The 18951-nt window shown below is 37.7% G+C and overlaps 1 protein-coding gene across 21 annotated transcripts; it reads left to right on the forward strand.

Moving 5' to 3' along the window:
- Positions 1-4311: 4311 nt before the first annotated feature.
- Positions 4312-18112, forward strand: LOC148555460 (uncharacterized). Of its 21 annotated transcripts, none has more exons than XM_088491238.1 (8): positions 4312-5130; positions 5230-8418; positions 8525-8665; positions 9678-9737; positions 15855-15914; positions 15982-16044; positions 16315-16405; positions 17737-18112. In XM_088491238.1, exons 3-7 carry the CDS (start codon positions 8562-8564, stop codon positions 16391-16393), a joined length of 366 nt encoding a protein of 121 aa, XP_088347364.1. In that variant the 5' UTR covers positions 4312-5130; positions 5230-8418; positions 8525-8561; the 3' UTR covers positions 16394-16405; positions 17737-18112. The 21 variants fall into 21 exon arrangements, 7 of the variants coding, with proteins under 7 accessions (XP_088347364.1, XP_088347361.1, XP_088347362.1 ...); XM_088491235.1 differs by having other exon boundaries at positions 4313-5377; positions 6407-8418; XM_088491239.1 differs by having other exon boundaries at positions 4322-5130; positions 5237-8418.
- Positions 18113-18951: the final 839 nt, after the last annotated feature.

Raw genomic sequence — 18951 nt, forward strand, 5'->3', positions numbered from 1 at the left:
TCAATCATCTCTATACATTCACAAACTACTAGCACAAGTAAAAAAACTCAATTAAACACAAACAAATCACAATAAAACAAACAACACAATCACAGAGAAGTAGTATAAGCAAACACAACCAAATGCAAATGCACAATCAATATGATGCATGTCTGTCCTAAGCAGGCCATGAGCTCACGTGTCGGTTTACACCCTGCAGCCCGACATTACCTAGGAACGAGTCCCAGATATGGCTTCCCTTTGTGTCCTTAGTGCATATGTGTCGGTGGTAAGAATACCACTCCTTCGTGACTATCGGCAGTCGGCGCGAAGCCCGACCCCATAATATACGCACAAGGGGAAACAGTGATCCTCAGTTCGTGGGCGTCCCCGAGATCATTTCACAAACAAAACAGAGATCTTCAGTTCGTGGGTTATACCCGAGATCAATACACAATAACATAGCGATCTTCAGTTCGTGGGTTATACTCGAGATCAATACACAGCAAACAATGATCTTCAGTTCATGGGCTATACCCGAGATCAACATACAACAATTCATGGGTTATTCCCGTAATCAATGATTATCAGTCCGTGGGTTTTTCCCGCATATAAAACAAATAACAATCTATAGGTTTCCCCGAGATCAATGATCATTCAGTTCGTGGGTACTTCCCGATTTTAACCAATTATCAATTCGTGGGCTTTTCCCCGTAGTTAAACAACTAACAGTTCGTGGGGTTTTTCCGCCTTTTATCACTTTTCATTATCCTTTCTAAAACGCAACAATTCACATATCAATTCGTCATTCTCTTTTTCCCTTTGAGTTCTTAATATTTTTCTTTAAACCTTTCTTAACTTTCTCAGGCATTTATCCATAAAAATCTTAACCATCAAGCCAGTCATAATCTCTACTTTAGCAATCTTGACTCAAGCCAACTTTAAAGCTATTTTTCAATTTGGTTCTCTATCGAAAGACTCAAGAAAAATCATTTATTTTAAATTCATTAAACACTTTTCAAAACATAACCTCTCTTTGAAAATAATCGAATAGAACTCTTTCTCAAGTTCACTAACTTCACAAAGATTCAAAAATCATCTCTCTTACTATTCAAATTCAAATATTATTATTTCACCAAATTTCTAAAAAGGTAATCCTTTATTTCAAGTCCAAAACATAACTCTTTCTATATTGAATCAAATTCAAAACATAATTTCTTTCTTAAATAATTCAAGTTCGAAACATAATTCCTTTCCTTGGTAAATTGAACTCAAAATATTTTAATTCTTTTCTAAACTAAATAAAGCTCAAGTAATATAATTTTCCACATTCAAAGCTTCTAAAATAACTTTTCAAATGAAACCTCAGGTTTTTATAAAATTTTGGCAGCACCTCCCCTAAAACTCGGACTTAACCACCCTTACGGGTTCCCTCTTTCTCAACAAGTCTCCCCCTTTCCTCAACAACTACCAAATAAGAGGTTCTCAAATCAGTCAGAAAATTCACAATTTATAATAGCCAACAGTTCGGTCATAACCCACAATTCCCACATAACCCCTCAATTCAACTTTCACCTCATCAATTCGTAACTAACTTTCACTTATCATAGGATTCTTTCAAAATTAAACTCAATAAACTAGTATTCCAAGAAACTTGGTGTTGAGGTAATTTGGTCACAATAAAAACTTGTACCATCTCTCTTAAAATTCTGTTATTGTTTCCTAAGAAAATGCAGAAAAATAGCAGCAAGTAGTAAGTTTGATAAATTCCTTAAAAATCCAGTTTTCACCCAATGCCTTTCAAAACTCACGACCTCAAACAAGACTCTTTTAGCTTTTTATTGAATCAAATTCCAGATTAATACCATGTCATATGAAAAAGTTATAAAGTGAGAAACACAGCCAGGCCTTTTAGAATTCGGTTTCCAAAATCCAGTGAGTTATCCATACTCTTTTCAACATATCTACTTGGTTAAATAGGATATTGACATGAAATTTAAAATAAAGATTGTGGACACAGGAAGCTTGAAAATGCCGTTGGTTTCAGCTCAAATACTTACCAGAATTGAAAGTTAAGTGAGTTGGAAGTTGGTGCTTCTGCAGTAAAGAAACAGAATTTTCTGCAGAAACCATCAATCTTCAAAAATTCATTTCTCTCAAAATACTCATCAATAAATACTGAATTTTTCATGAGATGCTCAAAACACAGTAAAGTTTCATGCAAAAATAGTTTCATTCAAGTACATGACCTGGGATGCTCCCAGAAATTGATTCTTTCTACTGTCATGTATGCAGAAATTCTGCCTTAAGCATTTTCAACAACCTTACTTATCAAAAACCACATTTGAACTTATAACCCTTCCAAAATCACACGTTTAACCTCTTTCCAGTTATTCAAAATTGTCTTCATTGTCAACACAGTCCAAGAATCCAGAATCAATAATTCACACGATGTCAAGTACTTAAGCATCATCAAACCTTTTTCTTTTCTACACTATGCCAAGCATAATTTTTCATGTACACTCATCATCATTCAAACACACAATAACTCATCAATTCACACCAGCAAGCTCAGCAACAAAAGTAACACCATTTATTCTATCCCTTACACATTCAGTACGCACAATCATCAAATCAATCACCAACTACAGTTATAATTCAACTCAATTCCATCCATATCAGAGAAAACAATATCAATTACAACTTCAAACACTCACAACAAAGCCCAAAGACATTCGCAGCCTTAACCTGAATTCAATAATCCAATTGAAGCACTAATAAAACATCATCAAACTTACTACAAATTTCACAACCTCAAACCAAACTTATTTCTATCAATTAGTCTCTCATAACAACAAAACTAATTACATTCACAGCAATAATCAAAACTCAATTCATCAGTTATCCATACCACAGCTTTTCAATAATTAACTCGGCATATTTCAATTTAATAAATTATACTAAATTAATCATTAAACACAGCAGCATCTAAATTCAATCACAGCTCAAAATCATCACAACAATTAACTAACTTCAAACCCATTTCAAGCCATTCATGTCAACTAAGATATTATTAACCATTGTTAACTTTGTATAACTATGCTTCATTGCATACTCTGAGTATCTGTCATGCTTTGTGACTTGTTCTGGTAACAAGAGTTTGTGTTTTATATGCATGATTGTTTGATGATTAACGCTGTTAGTTTACCATTTCATACTTCATGGTATTAGGTCTGGCCAACTTAATACTAATGATTTATGTATATGGGAACACTAATAGTTTATCATAGACGAAATAGAAGTTATAAGTGATGCGATTAACGGGGTTTGGGTGCGATAGAATTTATGAAGTTAGTTTCGATTCAACGTATAATCTTTATTCGTGCCACATGAACTCGTGCCATCTTTTTCTTAGTTGCTTTCATTAGAATTCTCTAGTTTGAATTTCCTCCTTAGAATGTGGTTTGATTCTTTCCCAACCATACCTTGTCATTCTTGTATACCTTTGCTTGCTTATAATCTACTTGTTTACCTGATTCTTCTTGAATCTTCATTTTTGCTCATGCCTATACTTTGTCCATATATTCTGCTTTCTTTGATTTCAGTTTGAACTTATTTTATTTTAGCAATTTTCGAGGGCGAAAATTTTTCGAAGGTGGGTAGAATGTAACAACCCTAGTTTTTGAAAATCAAATAAATAGTTATTTGTGATTTATTTTATTTGTTGATAATTTTATTTTAAGAAAATTATTTTACTAAAGGTAATTAAATGGAGTTTCATGATAATTGGAGTTTAAATTAATTAGAATTTTTATATAATCTTTATTAGATATTTGGTATAATTGAAATTATAATTTTGATAATTGAAAAATAAGAAGATTTGTATAATTTAATTTAAATAAATTCTATTTTGAATGAATTATGTTATTAATTTGAACTCCTAGAAAATGATTATATTGATATTTATAAATACTTTAAGTTTAAGTCAATTAATGTTTGTGTACAATTTTTATTATAATTCATTATTTTATAAATTGAAATTAAAGTTTCAGAGATAGAAAAATAATAGAGATTTGTATGATTTAATCTAGAAAATTGATATTTGAATTTAAATTGTACTTTACAAAATATAATTAACTTGTTCATTTTATAATGTAAATTAGAAATAATTGATTAAACTTAGCCATATGTTGATAAATAATGTTTCTAAATATTTTTGATAAAGTATATTTGATTTTAAAATTACTCTACCTTTAATTTTATCAAAATATCTATTCATACTTATCTTTATTATTTTATAAAATCCTAATTTCTAACCCTAATTCCCAAATTGAATCAGAAACCTAATTTTCCAAATTGGAAATCCTAACCCTAGAGACCCCATCCCTCACCCACGGAAACCTCACAGCAAGAAAAAGGGGGAAAATGGAAATAGGGGAAGATGGGAATCAGAGAGGAAGGGACGGCGCTGGCTGGGGGGCCTCGCCGCCGTCGCCGTCGAGCTGAGGGAAAGAGAGGGAGCTTCACCACACCGTCATCCAACCGGTCGAGTCTGCTGCCTCACCGCCGCCTCCTCCATCGCGCGCTACTGCCGGCCTGGAACCGCTACCACCGCGCCTTGCTGTCACGATCTAACCACGTCGCCGCCGACCCGTGATGCTGCCTCCAGAACCACGCGGACAGAGGGAGGAGAGAGAGAGAGTTCGCGTCGGAGGAGAGAAGGAGCTCGTGCCTCACCGCGGTCACCCATGGAGCCACGAGCTGCGCCGATCGCCGCCGCGTCGCGTCGGAGAGGAAGCCCGAGACTGAGCGCCGCTGGGAGAGAGGAAGACGCGGGCTGGAGGAGCTGCATCCAGTCGCCGCTGACGCGCCACTGACCACCGCCGTTTCGCCGTCGCCGATGTCGCCGCTACATCGCCGGACATCATCGCTGGAGGACCGAATGGAGAAGCTCACCAGTTCTGCTTCTGCTTCTAGTTTCTGGAATCTGAGAAGAAGCCACTGCCACCGCTGGAACTGTTGGTTTTGTTGCTCTGCCCTTGCTCTAGATCCATTCTGATCCGTTACCATCGCCGTTTGGCTGACACTGAAGCTTCCCACTGCCAATGGAGCTGCCCGGAAACCCTGCTGTTGCTGCTCCGATAATTTATTGTAAGCTATCTGTAGTTTCAATTTTATTGAACTCATTTCCATTTCTGACTCCATTGAATTTGAACTCTATTTTGTTGCCACCGTGGTTACTACTGCGAGAGTGAAGAATGAATCGGAAATAATGCTGCTGCCGTTGATCGGAGATGCCAAACTGTTGCTGCTACTACTTTGAGATGATATGGCTGCTATTAAGGTTGTTGTTCATGAGTGCAGCATTCCCAATTTCTATGGATTTCGACACTTTGAGGTAGGGGATTTAACGTTTTTAATTTAGAATGCTTACAAAGTTATTTGGATAAGTGCAAATGGTTAACAATGGTTAAGAATCTCTTAGTTGACATGAATGACTTGAAATAGGTTTGAAGTTAGTTAATTGTTGTGATGATTTTGAGCTGTGATTGAATTTAGATGCTGCTGTGTTTAATGATTAATTTAGTATAATTTATTAAATTGAAATATGCCAAGTTAATTATTGAAAAGCTGTGGTATGGATAACTGATGAATTGAGTTTTGATTATTGCTGTGAATGTAATTAGTTTTGTTGTTATGAGAGACTAATTGATAGAAATAAGCTTGGTTTGAGGTTGTGAAATTTGTAGTAAGTTTGATGATGTTTTATTAGTGCTTCAATTGGATTATTGAATTCAGGTTAAGGCTGCGAATGTCTTTGGGCTTTGTTGTGAGTGTTTGAAGTTGTAATTGATATTGTTTTCTCTGATATGGATGGAATTGAGTTGAATTATAACTGTAGTTGGTGATTGATTTGATGATTGTGCTTACTGAATGTGTAAGGAATAGAATAAATGGTGTTACTTTTGTTGCTGAGCTTGCTGGTGTGAATTGATGAGTTATTGTGTGTTTGAATGATGATGAGTGTACATGGAAAATTATGCTTGGCATAGTGTAGAAAAGAAAAGGTTTGATGATGCTTAAGTACTTGACATCGTGTGAATTATTGATTCTGGGTTCTTGGGCTGTGTTGGCAATGAAGACAATTTTGAATAACTGGAAAGAGGTTAAACGTGTGATTTTGGAAGGGTTATAAGTTCAAATGTGGTTTTTGATAAGTAAGGTTGTTGAAAATGCTTAAGGCAGAATTTCTGCATACATGACAGTAGAAAGAATCAATTTCTGGGAGCATCCCAGGTCATATACTTGAATGAAACTATTTTTGCATGAAACTTTACTGTGTTTTGAGCATCTCATAAAAAATTCAGAATTTATTGATGAGTATTTTGAGAGAAATGAACTTTTTGAAGATTGATGGTTTCTGCAGAAAATTCTGTTTCTTTACTGCAGAAGCACCAACTTCCAACTCACTTAACTTTCAATTCTGGTAAGTATTTGAGCTGAAACTAACGGCATTTTCAAGCTTCCTGTGTCCACAATCTTCATTTTAAATTTCATGTCAATATCCTATTTAACCAAGTAGATATGTTGAAAAGAGTATGGATAACTCACTGGATTTTGGAAACCGAATTCTAAAAGGCCTGGCTGTGTTTCTCACTTTATAACTTTTTCATATCACATGGTATTAATCTGGAATTTGATTCAATAAAAAGCTAAAAGAGTCTTGTTTGAGGTCGTGAATTTTGAAAGGCATTGGGTGAAAACTGGATTTTTAAGGAATTTATCAAACTTACTACTTGCTGCTGTTTTTCTGCATTTTCTTAGGAAACAATAACAGAATTTTAAGAGAGATGGTACAAGTTTTTATTGTGACCAAATTACCTCAACACCAAGTTTCTTGGAATACTAGTTTATTGAGTTTAATTTTGAAAGAATCCTATGATAAGTGAAAGTTAGTTACGAATTGATGAGGTGAAAGTTGAATTGAGGGGTTATGTGGGAATTGTGGGTTATGACCGAACTGTTGGCTATTGTAAATTGTGAATTTTCTGACTGATTTGAGAACCTCTTATTTGGTAGTTGTTGAGGAAAGGGGGAGACTTGTTGAGAAAGAGGGAACCCGTAAGGGTGGTTAAGTCCGAGTTTTAGGGGAGGTGCTGTCGAAATTTTATAAAAACCTGAGGTTTCATTTGAAAAGTTATTTTAGATGCTTTGAATGTTGAAAATTATATTACTTGAGCTTTATTTAGTTTAGAAAAGAATTAAAATATTTTGAGTTCAATTTACCAAGGAAAGGAATTATGTTTCGAACTTGAATTATTTAAGAAAGAAATTATGTTTTGAATTTGATTCAATATAGAAAGAGTTATGTTTTGGGCTTGAAATAAAGGATTACCTTTTTAGAAATTTGGTGAAATAATAATATTTGAATTTGAATAGTAAGAGAGATGATTTTTGAATCTTTGTGAAGTTAGTGAACTTGAGAAAGAGTTCTATTCGATTATTTTCAAAGAGAGGTTATGTTTTGAAAAGTGTTTAATGAATTTAAAATAAATGATTTTTCTTGAGTCTTTCGATAGAGAACCAAATTGAAAAATAGTTTTAAAGTTGGCTTGAGTCAAGATTGCTAAAGTAGAGATTATGACTGGCTTGATGGTTAAGATTTTTATGGATAAATGCCTGAGAAAGTTAAGAAAGGTTTAAAGAAAAATGTTAAGAACTCAAAGGGAAAAAGAGAATGACGAATTGATATGTGAATTGTTGCGTTTTAGAAAGGATAATGAAAAGTGATAAAAGGCGAAAAAACCCCACGAACTGTTAGTTGTTTAACTACGGGGAAAAGCCCACGAATTGATAATTGGTTAAAATCGGGAAGTACCCACGAACTGAATGATCATTGATCTCGGGGAAACCTATAGATTGTTATTTGTTTTATATGCGGGAAAAACCCACGGACTGAGGGAAGGACAGAGGGAGGAGAGAGAGAGAGTTTGCGTCGGAGGAGAGAAGGAGCTCGTGCCTCACCGCGGTCACCCATGGAGCCACGAGCTGCGCCGATCGCCGCCGCGTCGCGTCGGAGAGGAAGCCCGAGACTGAGCGCCGCTGGGAGAGTGGAAGACGCGGGCTGGAGGAGCTGCATCCAGTAGCCGCTGACGCGCCACTGACCACCGCCGTTTCGCCGTCGCCGATGTCGCCGCTACATCGCCGGACATCATCGCTGGAGGACCGAATGGAGAAGCTCGCCAGTTCTACTTCTGCATCTAGTTTCTGGAATCTGAGAAGAAGCCACTGCCACTGCTGGAACTGTTGGTTTTGTTGCTCTGCCCTTGCTCTAGATCCATTCTGATCCGTTACCATCGCCGTTTGGCTGACACTGAAGCTTCCCACTGCCACTGGAGCTGCCTGGAAACCTTGTTGTTGCTGCTCCGATAATTTATTGTAAGCTATCTGTAGTTTTAATTTTATTGAACTCATTTCCATTTCCGACTCCATTGAATTTGAACTCTATTTTGTTGCCACCGTGGTTACTACTGCGAGAGTGAAGAATGAATCGGAAATAATGCTGCTGCCGTTGATCGGAGATGCCAAACTGTTGCTGCTACTACTTTGAGATGATATGGCTGCTATTAAGGTTGTTGTTCATGAGTGCAGCATTCCCAATTTCTATGGATTTCGACACTTTGAGGTAGGGGATTTAACGTTTTTAATTTAGAATGCTTACAAAGTTATTTGGATAAGTGCAAATGGTTAACAATGGTTAAGAATCTCTTAGTTGACATGAATGGCTTGAAATGGGTTTGAAGTTAGTTAATTGTTGTGATGATTTTGAGTTGTGATTGAATTTAGATGCTGCTGTGTTTAATGATTAATTTAGTATAATTTATTAAATTGAAATATGCCGAGTTAATTATTGAAAAGCTGTGGTATGGATAACTGATGAATTGAGTTTTGATTATTGCTGTGAATGTAATTAGTTTCGTTGTTATGAGAGACTAATTGATAGAAATAAGCTTGGTTTGAGGTTGTGAAATTTGGAGTAAGTTTGATGATGTTTTATTAGTGCTTCAATTGGATTATTGAATTCAGGTTTGGGCTTTGTTGTGAGTGTTTGAAGTTGTAATTGATATTGTTTTCTCTGATATGGATGGAATTGAGTTGAATTATAACTGTAGTTGGTGATTGATTTGATGATTGTGCGTACTGAATGTGTAAGGGATAGAATAAATGGTGTTACTTTTGTTGCTGAGCTTGCTGGTGTGAATTGATGAGTTATTGTGTGTTTGAATGATGATGAGTGTACATGAAAAATTATGCTTGGCATAGTGTAGAAAAGAAAAAGGTTTGATGATGCTTAAGTACTTGACATCGTGTGAATTATTGATTCTGGATTCTTGGACTGTGTTGACAATGAAGACAATTTTGAATAACTGGAAAGAGGTTAAACGTGTGATTTTGGAAGGGTTATAAGTTCAAATGTGGTTTTTGATAAGTAAGGTTGTTGAAAATGCTTAAGGCAGAATTTCTGCATACATGACAGTAGAAAGAATCAATTTCTGGGAGCATCCCAGGTCATGTACTTGAATGAAACTATTTTTGCATGAAACTTTACTGTGTTTTGAGCATCTCATGAAAAATTCAGTATTTATTGATGAGTATTTTGAGAGAAATGAATTTTTGAAGATTGATGGTTTCTGCAGAAAATTCTGTTTCTTTACTGCAGAAGCACCAACTTCCAACTCACTTAACTTTCAATTCTGGTAAGTATTTGAGCTGAAACCAACGGCATTTTCAAGCTTCCTGTGTCCACAATCTTTATTTTAAATTTCATGTCAATATCCTATTTAACCAAGTAGATATGTTGAAAAGAGTATGGATAACTCACTGGATTTTGGAAACCGAATTCTAAAAGGCCTGGCTGTGTTTCTCACTTTATAACTTTTTCATATGACATTGTATTAATCTGGAATTTGATTCAATAAAAAGCTAAAAGAGTCTTGTTTGAGGTCGTGAATTTTGAAAGGCATTGGGTGAAAACTTGATGCAGCTCCTCCAGCCCGTGTCTTCCTCTCTCCCAGCGGCGCTCAGTCTTGGGCTTCCTCTCCGACGCGACGCGGCGGCGATCGGCGCAGCTCGTGGCTCCATGGGTGACCGCAGTGAGGCACGAGCTCCTTCTCTCCTCCGACGAGAACTCTCTCTCTCTCTCCTCCCTCTGTCCTTCGCGCGGTTCTGGAGGCAGCGTCACGGGTCGGCGGCGACGTGGTTAGATCGTGACAGCAAGGCGCGGTGGTAGCGGTTCCAGGCCGGCAGTAGCGCGCGATGGAGGAGGCGGCGGTGAGGCAGCAGACTCGACCGGTTGGATGACGGCGCGGTGAAGCTCCCTCTCTTTCCCTCAGCTCGACGGCGACTGCGGCGAGGCCCCCCAGCCAGCGCCGTCCCTTCCTCTCTGATTCCCATCTTCCCCTATTTCCATTTTCCCCCTTTTTCTTGCTGAGGTTTCCGTGGGTGAGGGATGGGGTCTCTAGGGTTAGGATTTCCAATTTGGGAAATTAGGGTTTCTGATTCAATTTGGGAATTAGGGTTAGAAATTAGGATTTTATAAAATAATAAAGATAGGTATGAATAGATATTTTGATAAAATTGAAGGGTAGAGTAATTTTAAAATCAAATATACTCTATCAAAAATATTTAGGAACATTATTTATCAACATATGGCTAGGTTCAATCAATTATTTCTAATTTACATTATAAAATGAACAAGTTAATTATATTTTGTAAAGTACAATTTAAATTCAAATATCAATTTTTTAGATTAAATCATACAAATCTCTATTATTTTTCTATCTCTGAAACTTTAATTTCAATTTATAAAGTAATGAATTATAATAAAAATTGTACACAAACATTAATTGACTTAAACTTAAAGTATTTATAAATATCAATCTAATCATTTTTAATAAAATCATTTTCTAGGAGTTCAAATTAATAACATAATTCATTCAAAATAGAATTTATTTAAATTAAATTATACAAATCTTCTTATTTTTCAATTATCAAAATTATAATTTCAATTATACCAAATATCTAATAAAGATTATATAAAAATTCTAATTAATTTAAACTCCAATTATCATGAAACTCCATTTAATTACCTTTAGTAAAATAATTTTCTTAAAATAAAATTATCAACAAATAAAATAAATCACAAATAACTATTTATTTGATTTTCAAAAACTAGGGTTGTTACATCCCTAACCATGTGCTTGTGGCGTGAAGGTGTCAAGTGAAAACTTGAGACTGAGCGGTTAAAGTCAAGGTCCAAAGAAAAAAGAAGAGTGTGCTTAAGAACCCTGGACACCTCTAATTGGGGGCTCTAGCAAAGTTGAGTCACAATCTGAAAAGATTCATCCAATTATGTGTCTGTGGCATTTATGTATCCGGTGGTAATACTGAAAAACAAAGTGCTTAGGGCCACGGCCAAGACTCATAAAGTAGCTGTGTTCAAGAATCAATATACTGAACTAGGAGAATCAATATCACTATCTGAATTCTGAGTTCCTATAGATGCCAATCACTCTGAACTTCAATGGATAAAGTGAGATGCCAAAACTGTTCATAAGCAAAAAGCTACTAGTCCCGCTCATCTAATTAGAATCTGAGCTTCACTCAAAAACTCTGAGATATTATTGCTTCTTAAATTATTTTTATTCTATTTTATTTATCTAGTTGCTTGAGAACAAGCAACAGTTTAAGTTTGGTGTTGTGATGAGCGGATATTTTATACGCTTTTGGGGTTAATTTCATATAGTTTTTAGGGTGTTTTAGTTAGTTTTTAGTTTATTTTCAGTAGTTTCTAGGCAAAATTCATATTTCTAGACTTTACTATGGGTTTGTGTGTTTTTTTATGATTTCAGGTATTTTCTGGCTGAAATTGAGGGAGCTGAGCAAAAATCTGATTCAGGCTGAAAAAGGACTGCTGATGCTGTTGGATTCTGACCTCCCTGCACTCAAAGTGGATTTTCTGGAGCTACAGAACTTCAAATGGCGCGCTTCCAATTGCGTTAGAAAGTAGACATCCAGGGCTTTCCAGCAATATATAATAGTTCATACTTTGCTTAAGGATAGATGACGTAAACTGGCGTTCAACGCCAGTTTCATGTTGCTGTCTGGCGTCCAGCGCCAGAAACAAGTTACAAGTTGGAGTTCAACGCCAAAAAAGGATCCAAAGCTGGCGTTGAACGCCCAAAACAGCCCTATGCACGTGATTAGCTTAAGTCTCAGCCCCAGCACACACCAAGTGGGCCCCAGAAGTGGATTTCTCCACTATCTATCATAGTTTACTCATTTTCTGTAAACCTAGGTTACTAGTTGAGTATTTAAACAACTTTTAGATCTTTATTTCGGATCTCATGACATTTTAGATCTGAACTTTGTACCTTTTGACGGCATGAGTCTCTAAACTCCATTGTTGGGGGTGAGGAGCTCTGCTGTGCCTCGATGAATTAATGCCAGTATTTCTGTTTTCTATTCAATCACGCTTGTTCCTATCTAAGATGTTCATTTGCGCCTTATTATGATGAATGTGATGATCCGTGACACTCATCACCATTCTCAACCTATGAACATGTGCCTGACAACCACCTCCGTTCTACATTAGATCGAATGAGTATCTCTTAGATTCCTTAATCGGAATCTCCGTGGTATAAGTTAGAATCCATTGGCAGCATTCTTGAGAATCCGGAAAGTCTAAACCTTGTCTATGGTATTCCTAGTAGGATTTTGGGATTGGATGACTATGACGAGCTTCAAACTCGCGAGTGTTGGGCGTAGTGACAGACGCAAAAGGATAGTGAATCCTATTCTGGTATGATCGAGAACCTACAGATGATTAACCGTGCGGTGACAGCGCACCTGGACCATTTTCACTGAAAGGAAGGATGGTAGCCATTGACAACGGTGATCCTCCAACACACAGCTTGCCATAGGAGGGATGTGCGTGCGTGAAGAAGATAGGGAGAAAACAGAGATTTAAAAGGCAAAGCATCTCCAAAACTGCAACATATTCTCTTTTACTGCATAACAAGTAACCCTTAATTCATGCTCTCTTGTTCATTTGCAAGTCAATTGATAACCACTAATTAATATCCTGACTAAGAGTTGCAAGATAACCATAGTTTGCTTCAAGCCAACAATCTCCGTGGGATCGACCCTTACTCACGTAAGGTATTACTTGGACGACCCAGTGCACTTGCTGGTTAGTGGTACGAGTTGTAAAAAGTGTAATTTACAATTCGTGCACCACATGCTTTCTTCCTTTTTTGCTCCAAACTCTGCCAAATTGCTCCGAATCTCACCTAAAATCATAAAAATACTAAAACAACTCAAAGTAGCATCGAAAGAGAATTTTTGCACTAAAATCAAGTAAAACTAAATAAAATCTAACTAAAAACAACTAGAAAATGATAGGAAAAAAGGTATCAGATGCTCACGCATCATCCACCGGAGGCTTCTCGGGCGGGGCGTCAACGGAGGGCTGTGACTCCCCCTGGTCCTCGACAACGACCTAGCCATATCTCTCTCCGACGATAGCACTAGGACCCCCCAAGTGGGTCGCTGAGGAGTCCTCTTCACTGTCATCAGTAGAAAGGAAGTGGGACATCAAGTCCGTCATGGTAGTCTTTCCATCAGCCATGGAAACTATAGGGAATAAACACAAGTAAATATATCAGGAAACCAGGAATTCGAAACGAAGGCAAGATTAACCAAGGAAGTGGAAGAAAAACAGCTTATCTACATGGGCTTGACCAATATCCCGATCCCCCATCACCATATGAAGGTTAAAATTTCTAGTGCCAAAGATAGCCAACAAAATGTCGGATATTCGGCAGTCTTCTTCAGTCAACCCCTCATAAGTCACATTTATCATATAAGCAGAGCTAGCCCCAAAGCTCCAATAGGTCAGGATTCGTCGTTCCCCTTCCAGGGTTAGCCAGAAGGGATGATGGCCCTGAATTAGCCTAACTTTAAAGAAAGTGATTTTAAAGCCGTGAAAGGAGTCCTCGCAAAGTCCAAAGATCCTGCAGCCCTGAACGGCTCGAAAAGACATGTATCCCTTCTTTGTCTTACCCTCCCGAGAGGGGTTCGTTAGCAAGAAGAGATAGAGGAACACGTTGACGGAGGCCGGGAGCTCCAAATATTCGCAGACCAGCTCGAAACAGCGGATGGCGGTCCAGCTATTGAGATGAAGCTATGAAGGGGCGACATCGCAACGATTTAACAATGACATGACGAAGGGAGAGATGGAAGTCGGATACTAGCGTGGTGAACATCGGTTATACATCCACAACCAGTCGACTACTCGAGGTGTTGCCATATTTTTGTGGCAGACATGCTCCCTCTCGCCTGGGACAAAGACCTGGTAATTGGCTTCCTCTGGAACCCCCTCTGCACAGGGAACCAAAATCCCGAAGTGCCTATAGATCTTCTCGAGTAATCCGGGATGCCGTATCTTTTACATCTGTAGTGACCCAAATGTAGCGATCGACAACATTTGGAGCTGTCGGGCACTGAGCCATACCTACAGTAGGGGCAGCACTAAAGTCAACCCGGGAGGTCGAAAACTCAGTAAGAATGAAAGAAGAAAATGGAACTACATTTTACGCATTACTCCCTAATATTCGCACCAGTTTAAAGCCTAAATCCAAAAAGCAAATGCCTAATGGTATCCCTTAAAGACTATCTAATAGAAGCTATGCTAATCCAGGCAAAAATGCAAGCTACGTTAATCCAAGCAAACATGCAACGATTCACAAAGAAAGCGAGAGTGGCAGATATGAAAGCCAATGAAAAATGCTTACTAGAAGATGCAGGAAGTGTAGCAGGGAAGAGACAAATAGAAGACGCGCACACCTAATCTCACAGAAAAACCAAGAATGTAAAGGAAGAGGAGGGTTCTGACAAAAGTGTAGGGAAGAGAATACTGAAGGAAGAAAAGAAATGAGAAAGAGGGAGTTCTGGAAATAAAAAGAAGAAAGAAACGTAGAATAGTAACCGTCAGGGAGAGTGCGAAAAGGCAGGGGCATAGTGGTCTTCCCTGACTTTCAAATCAATCATAATGAGTATTAAATGTTCGACGCGAAAACCAAGGCAATGTTCCCAATAACGGACGGGGGAAACTTGCGCGTTAGGGGCACGGACTCCATCAATGGAGTCCCGAACCCAAGAGGATTCAATCGAGGAGAAAGGCGAGTAAATCAAAGGCGTCAACCACGAGTTTCTATTCTCACAGTTGATACGCTGGAGCACTGTTCCGAGCCAGCTCGCTAAAAATCCGGGTTCGGTTGCGAGCCACCGACCAGACGATTCCGTCGACCCAAACCAAGAGGAGACCTGCGCGGCACCTTCTTTTCCCTAGGAACCTGGACCGTGGATGGAAGCTTCTAGACGAGTGAGCCTGCTCACTAGAGATCTACTCAAATGAAGAGTATAAAAGGGAGGAACCTACTCCTCCCAAGAGTATGTCACCTTTTCTAACCCTAATTAACCGCCTCCTAGTACGGGCAATGACTTTGACATTGAAGTGTCCGGCCCACCCACCGCCCAATCAACTTTGCAGCCAGGCTCCGTCCTCCAGCTCGTGCTCAGGTCCCACTCCCCTTCGCACCTGCTCGGACACCACTTCAACACGACCGGTGAAGAACCCTAGCAGACGAACAATATTCATCCTCCACTTTGACGACCTGAAACTCAAGCGCTAGGATTTTTTATCCCGGCATCTAATCCAACCCGCCGATTTTCCACTCTAGCACCGTAATGGCTATTCCTTCTCCATTTTTTTTGGCTATCTGAGTTAATTGTAGTTTTGTAATATGATTCAGGTTTGCTTGTTGCCCCTCTTCCTTCTTCCCATCATCGACATACTCTTCTATTATGTCATGGTAAGTTCTTATTATCTCCCTCCTTGGCTTTTCCGAATTCCCAATTTGATTTAGCATTACAATATAGGAAATCTTTGTTCAGAAAGAAGGGTATGCCATGGCCCATGGAGCACACAGACATGATTCCGCGGTAATAATAAAATCAATTTTTCATTTACTGTTGAAAACTTCATGATTATCACTATTAGTGTATAAGCCATTCTACTGTTATGTGTAGAACCATGCTGGTTTATAGTTAACTGAATTCAGACATTAACAAGGTTGGAACTCCCCAGGATTTCAAATTTCCATAAATGAGATCATTTGTGCAAATCTGTGAGAGGGAAAACCTAGCTGAATTTGTTGCCATTGCAAACTCTTTCTCTTGGTTTCTGAAATGTAAACTTGATAAAATTTTCAGGGTAAAGTCTATTAGCTTTTCGGTTGGGAGTACAGGAAACCAGACAGGGCTTCACTGGCTTGTCCATATAACCCTATAGCCAAAACGGATGGTAAGGAAAAGTAATTGAATGTCTAATATTGTTTTCACAATTAATGAATATTAAGCATATTATGTTCATTTCAATAAAGTTTTTCTTTTTCAAATAAATCTTCCATTCTCAAGCTCTAAATTTATAAAAACCTCCAGGAAATGTAAGGTGTAGAATAGTATGTAACTTTACAAAACAAAGGGAGTCAGAATAGTACATGGGAGTGCTAGGCAAACAAATATCGTGAACCACAATATTCGTCGAAAGAGGGGGAAAAAATAAGAAAAGGAATAAAGAAAGAAATCAACTCAATGTTTTTAACTGTGAAAAGGAACTCTCACATTTGGAAAGATATGAACAGGAAGTGGTGGTAACAGGGGTATCACTAAACTCATCTAGAAGCAAAGTTGTATCAGCAGCAAACTATGATCTCCTCACTCCTGAGGACCTACTTTGATATCCTTTAATAATGTGAATAAGAATGGGCATGAATGGTTCCCATGCTTAACACCTTATTGTCTTATAAACCAAGTATTAGCCTCATCATTTACAACCACAGGAATATGGCACTTCAAACTTGAGAGGCATTATATCCTATCAATCGAGCACTTTCTTTGAGAAACCATGCCTTACATGCGCGCCTTTGCTCTATTTTATTGAATAGGCTTTGTACAATATCTTTGCAGGGTGGTTGTGTATTAAGAGATTACCAAAAAAATTTGCCAAGGGGAAACTTGTCCCATGCCATAATTGTTAATCACATATATCTGGTTTAACTAATCACAGCTCGTACCCGCTGCCGATCATCCTAAATCCTAAATTCTATACTCTAAATTGGTTTTACTTTGTTTCACTTTCAAAAATATTTTTTAGTTGAGTTTTGGATGCTTTTATTGTTTTTAGTTTTGAATGTTTCTTTTTAATAATCAATTGTTGGCTCCCCATACTTTCTCTACTATCACCCTTTAGACCCTAGATACAAGAGAATTTTGCCAGTTAATCTGCCTTTTGTTGTTTCACTTGTTTGTCCGAATAATGTATAGCTTAGTTTTTGTTCTGCTTATCCTGTATTTCATCAAATCGACACTTGAAAATTTTCTGTGTTCTCGGCTTCCCAGTTAAGCATGCCAATGTCCATTTCTGGAGTTGGAGTGTCTCTTTAGTTTTACTTCTCAGGTGTATCTGCTTCATAAGACCCTCGATGATGTGTTCTGCTTTGCATGTCTGCATTGTGTACTCCTGCATAATGTGTGCCTCAACACTTGTGACTCTTACAAAACCATGTTGATCGTTTGATGTTTCAAACTGCATTCATATATAAATACTAAGTAGCATAAATGCTAATTTTTTAGCAGGTTGAGGTAGATTCTATGCTTGGTCATGTAGAACCTGTTAAGCCTGGAGGAGCAGATGTCAAGAGGACTAATCTGAGAATATGGGAAAAGTATGATCCAAATGGTTTGTGTAATTGCGTCCACAAGTTCTATTACCATTATCACGACACTCCTTCCACTTCAAAATAAATATTAATTTGAACAAAGTGACACATTAAAATATCAGTGTACCCAGATAAGATCAATGATGTTTTAAAGTGTCATTTACATCTGAATTAACAGAGATTTTGAAACGAACGGAATAAAAATATATGAAGTGTCGGCTATAATGTTATTTGTAAATATGACATTATTGATGGGAATCCAAAGTTCTATGTATCTTGAAAATGAAAAACTTTGCCCTGTATGAAGTAAATAATGAATATGAATATGCAATCTCCAAAAAAGTTTCTGTGCAGAAAGTGCTGCATGAGAAGCAGCAATGTCAATCTTGTCTTGATGATAAAAGAGTATATATATGTGTGTGCGCGCGCGTGTTAAAGATTGAAGAGCAAGATGGAAATGAGGGCACGTGGATAATTAGAGTTGCGAAGTGATGTTGATGATCGATCATGTATGGTAGCAACAAGCGCTGCGCTGTCCTGAGAATTGAGATAGATGGTGGCCCCATTGAAGGGTTCTTTTCAGTTACCATTCCCTATTAATCTTGTGATGCCATGCATGTGATTTTCATGGGACCCTCTAACTTAAACTCGTGATTGATGTCATCATCACCAACAGCTATCTTAGCACACATAATCTAATGTTTGTGTTAATGTTAAATTTAAGCTTCTGAAGAAAATAGCCATTTCTTGCAGGTTGAATGCTCCCAGCTACTACAATGACCGAGTCAATGACCTGGTTGCCTCCCTCCTTGGCATGCAAATAGTTCTTTCTACAGTAAACCTTTTTTTCCCTTTTTTTTTAGAGATGGGACACAATATGATCTTCGTGAGGATCTCGATTCAATTTTTGGAAGGACACTGCTTGGGAAAACAATTTTGTTATGATTAAAGAAAAGTAGATAATTTAAGAGAAACTCTATGACCAAGCAAAATAGCTAACCAAGTCCAACCAAATTCTTAATGTGTTTTACATCCCGTACGTGCACTCTTTTGCCTTTTTTTCTTTTTACGTATGTCCATGCTCCTTTTTTCTCCTCCTCCTCCTCCTTTTTACTCATTGATAAACCAC

The sequence above is a fragment of the Arachis ipaensis genome, chromosome B6 (genome assembly GCF_059453495.1).
Source record: "Arachis ipaensis isolate K30076 ecotype BB chromosome B6, ASM5945349v1, whole genome shotgun sequence".
Taxonomy (NCBI): domain Eukaryota; kingdom Viridiplantae; phylum Streptophyta; class Magnoliopsida; order Fabales; family Fabaceae; genus Arachis; species Arachis ipaensis.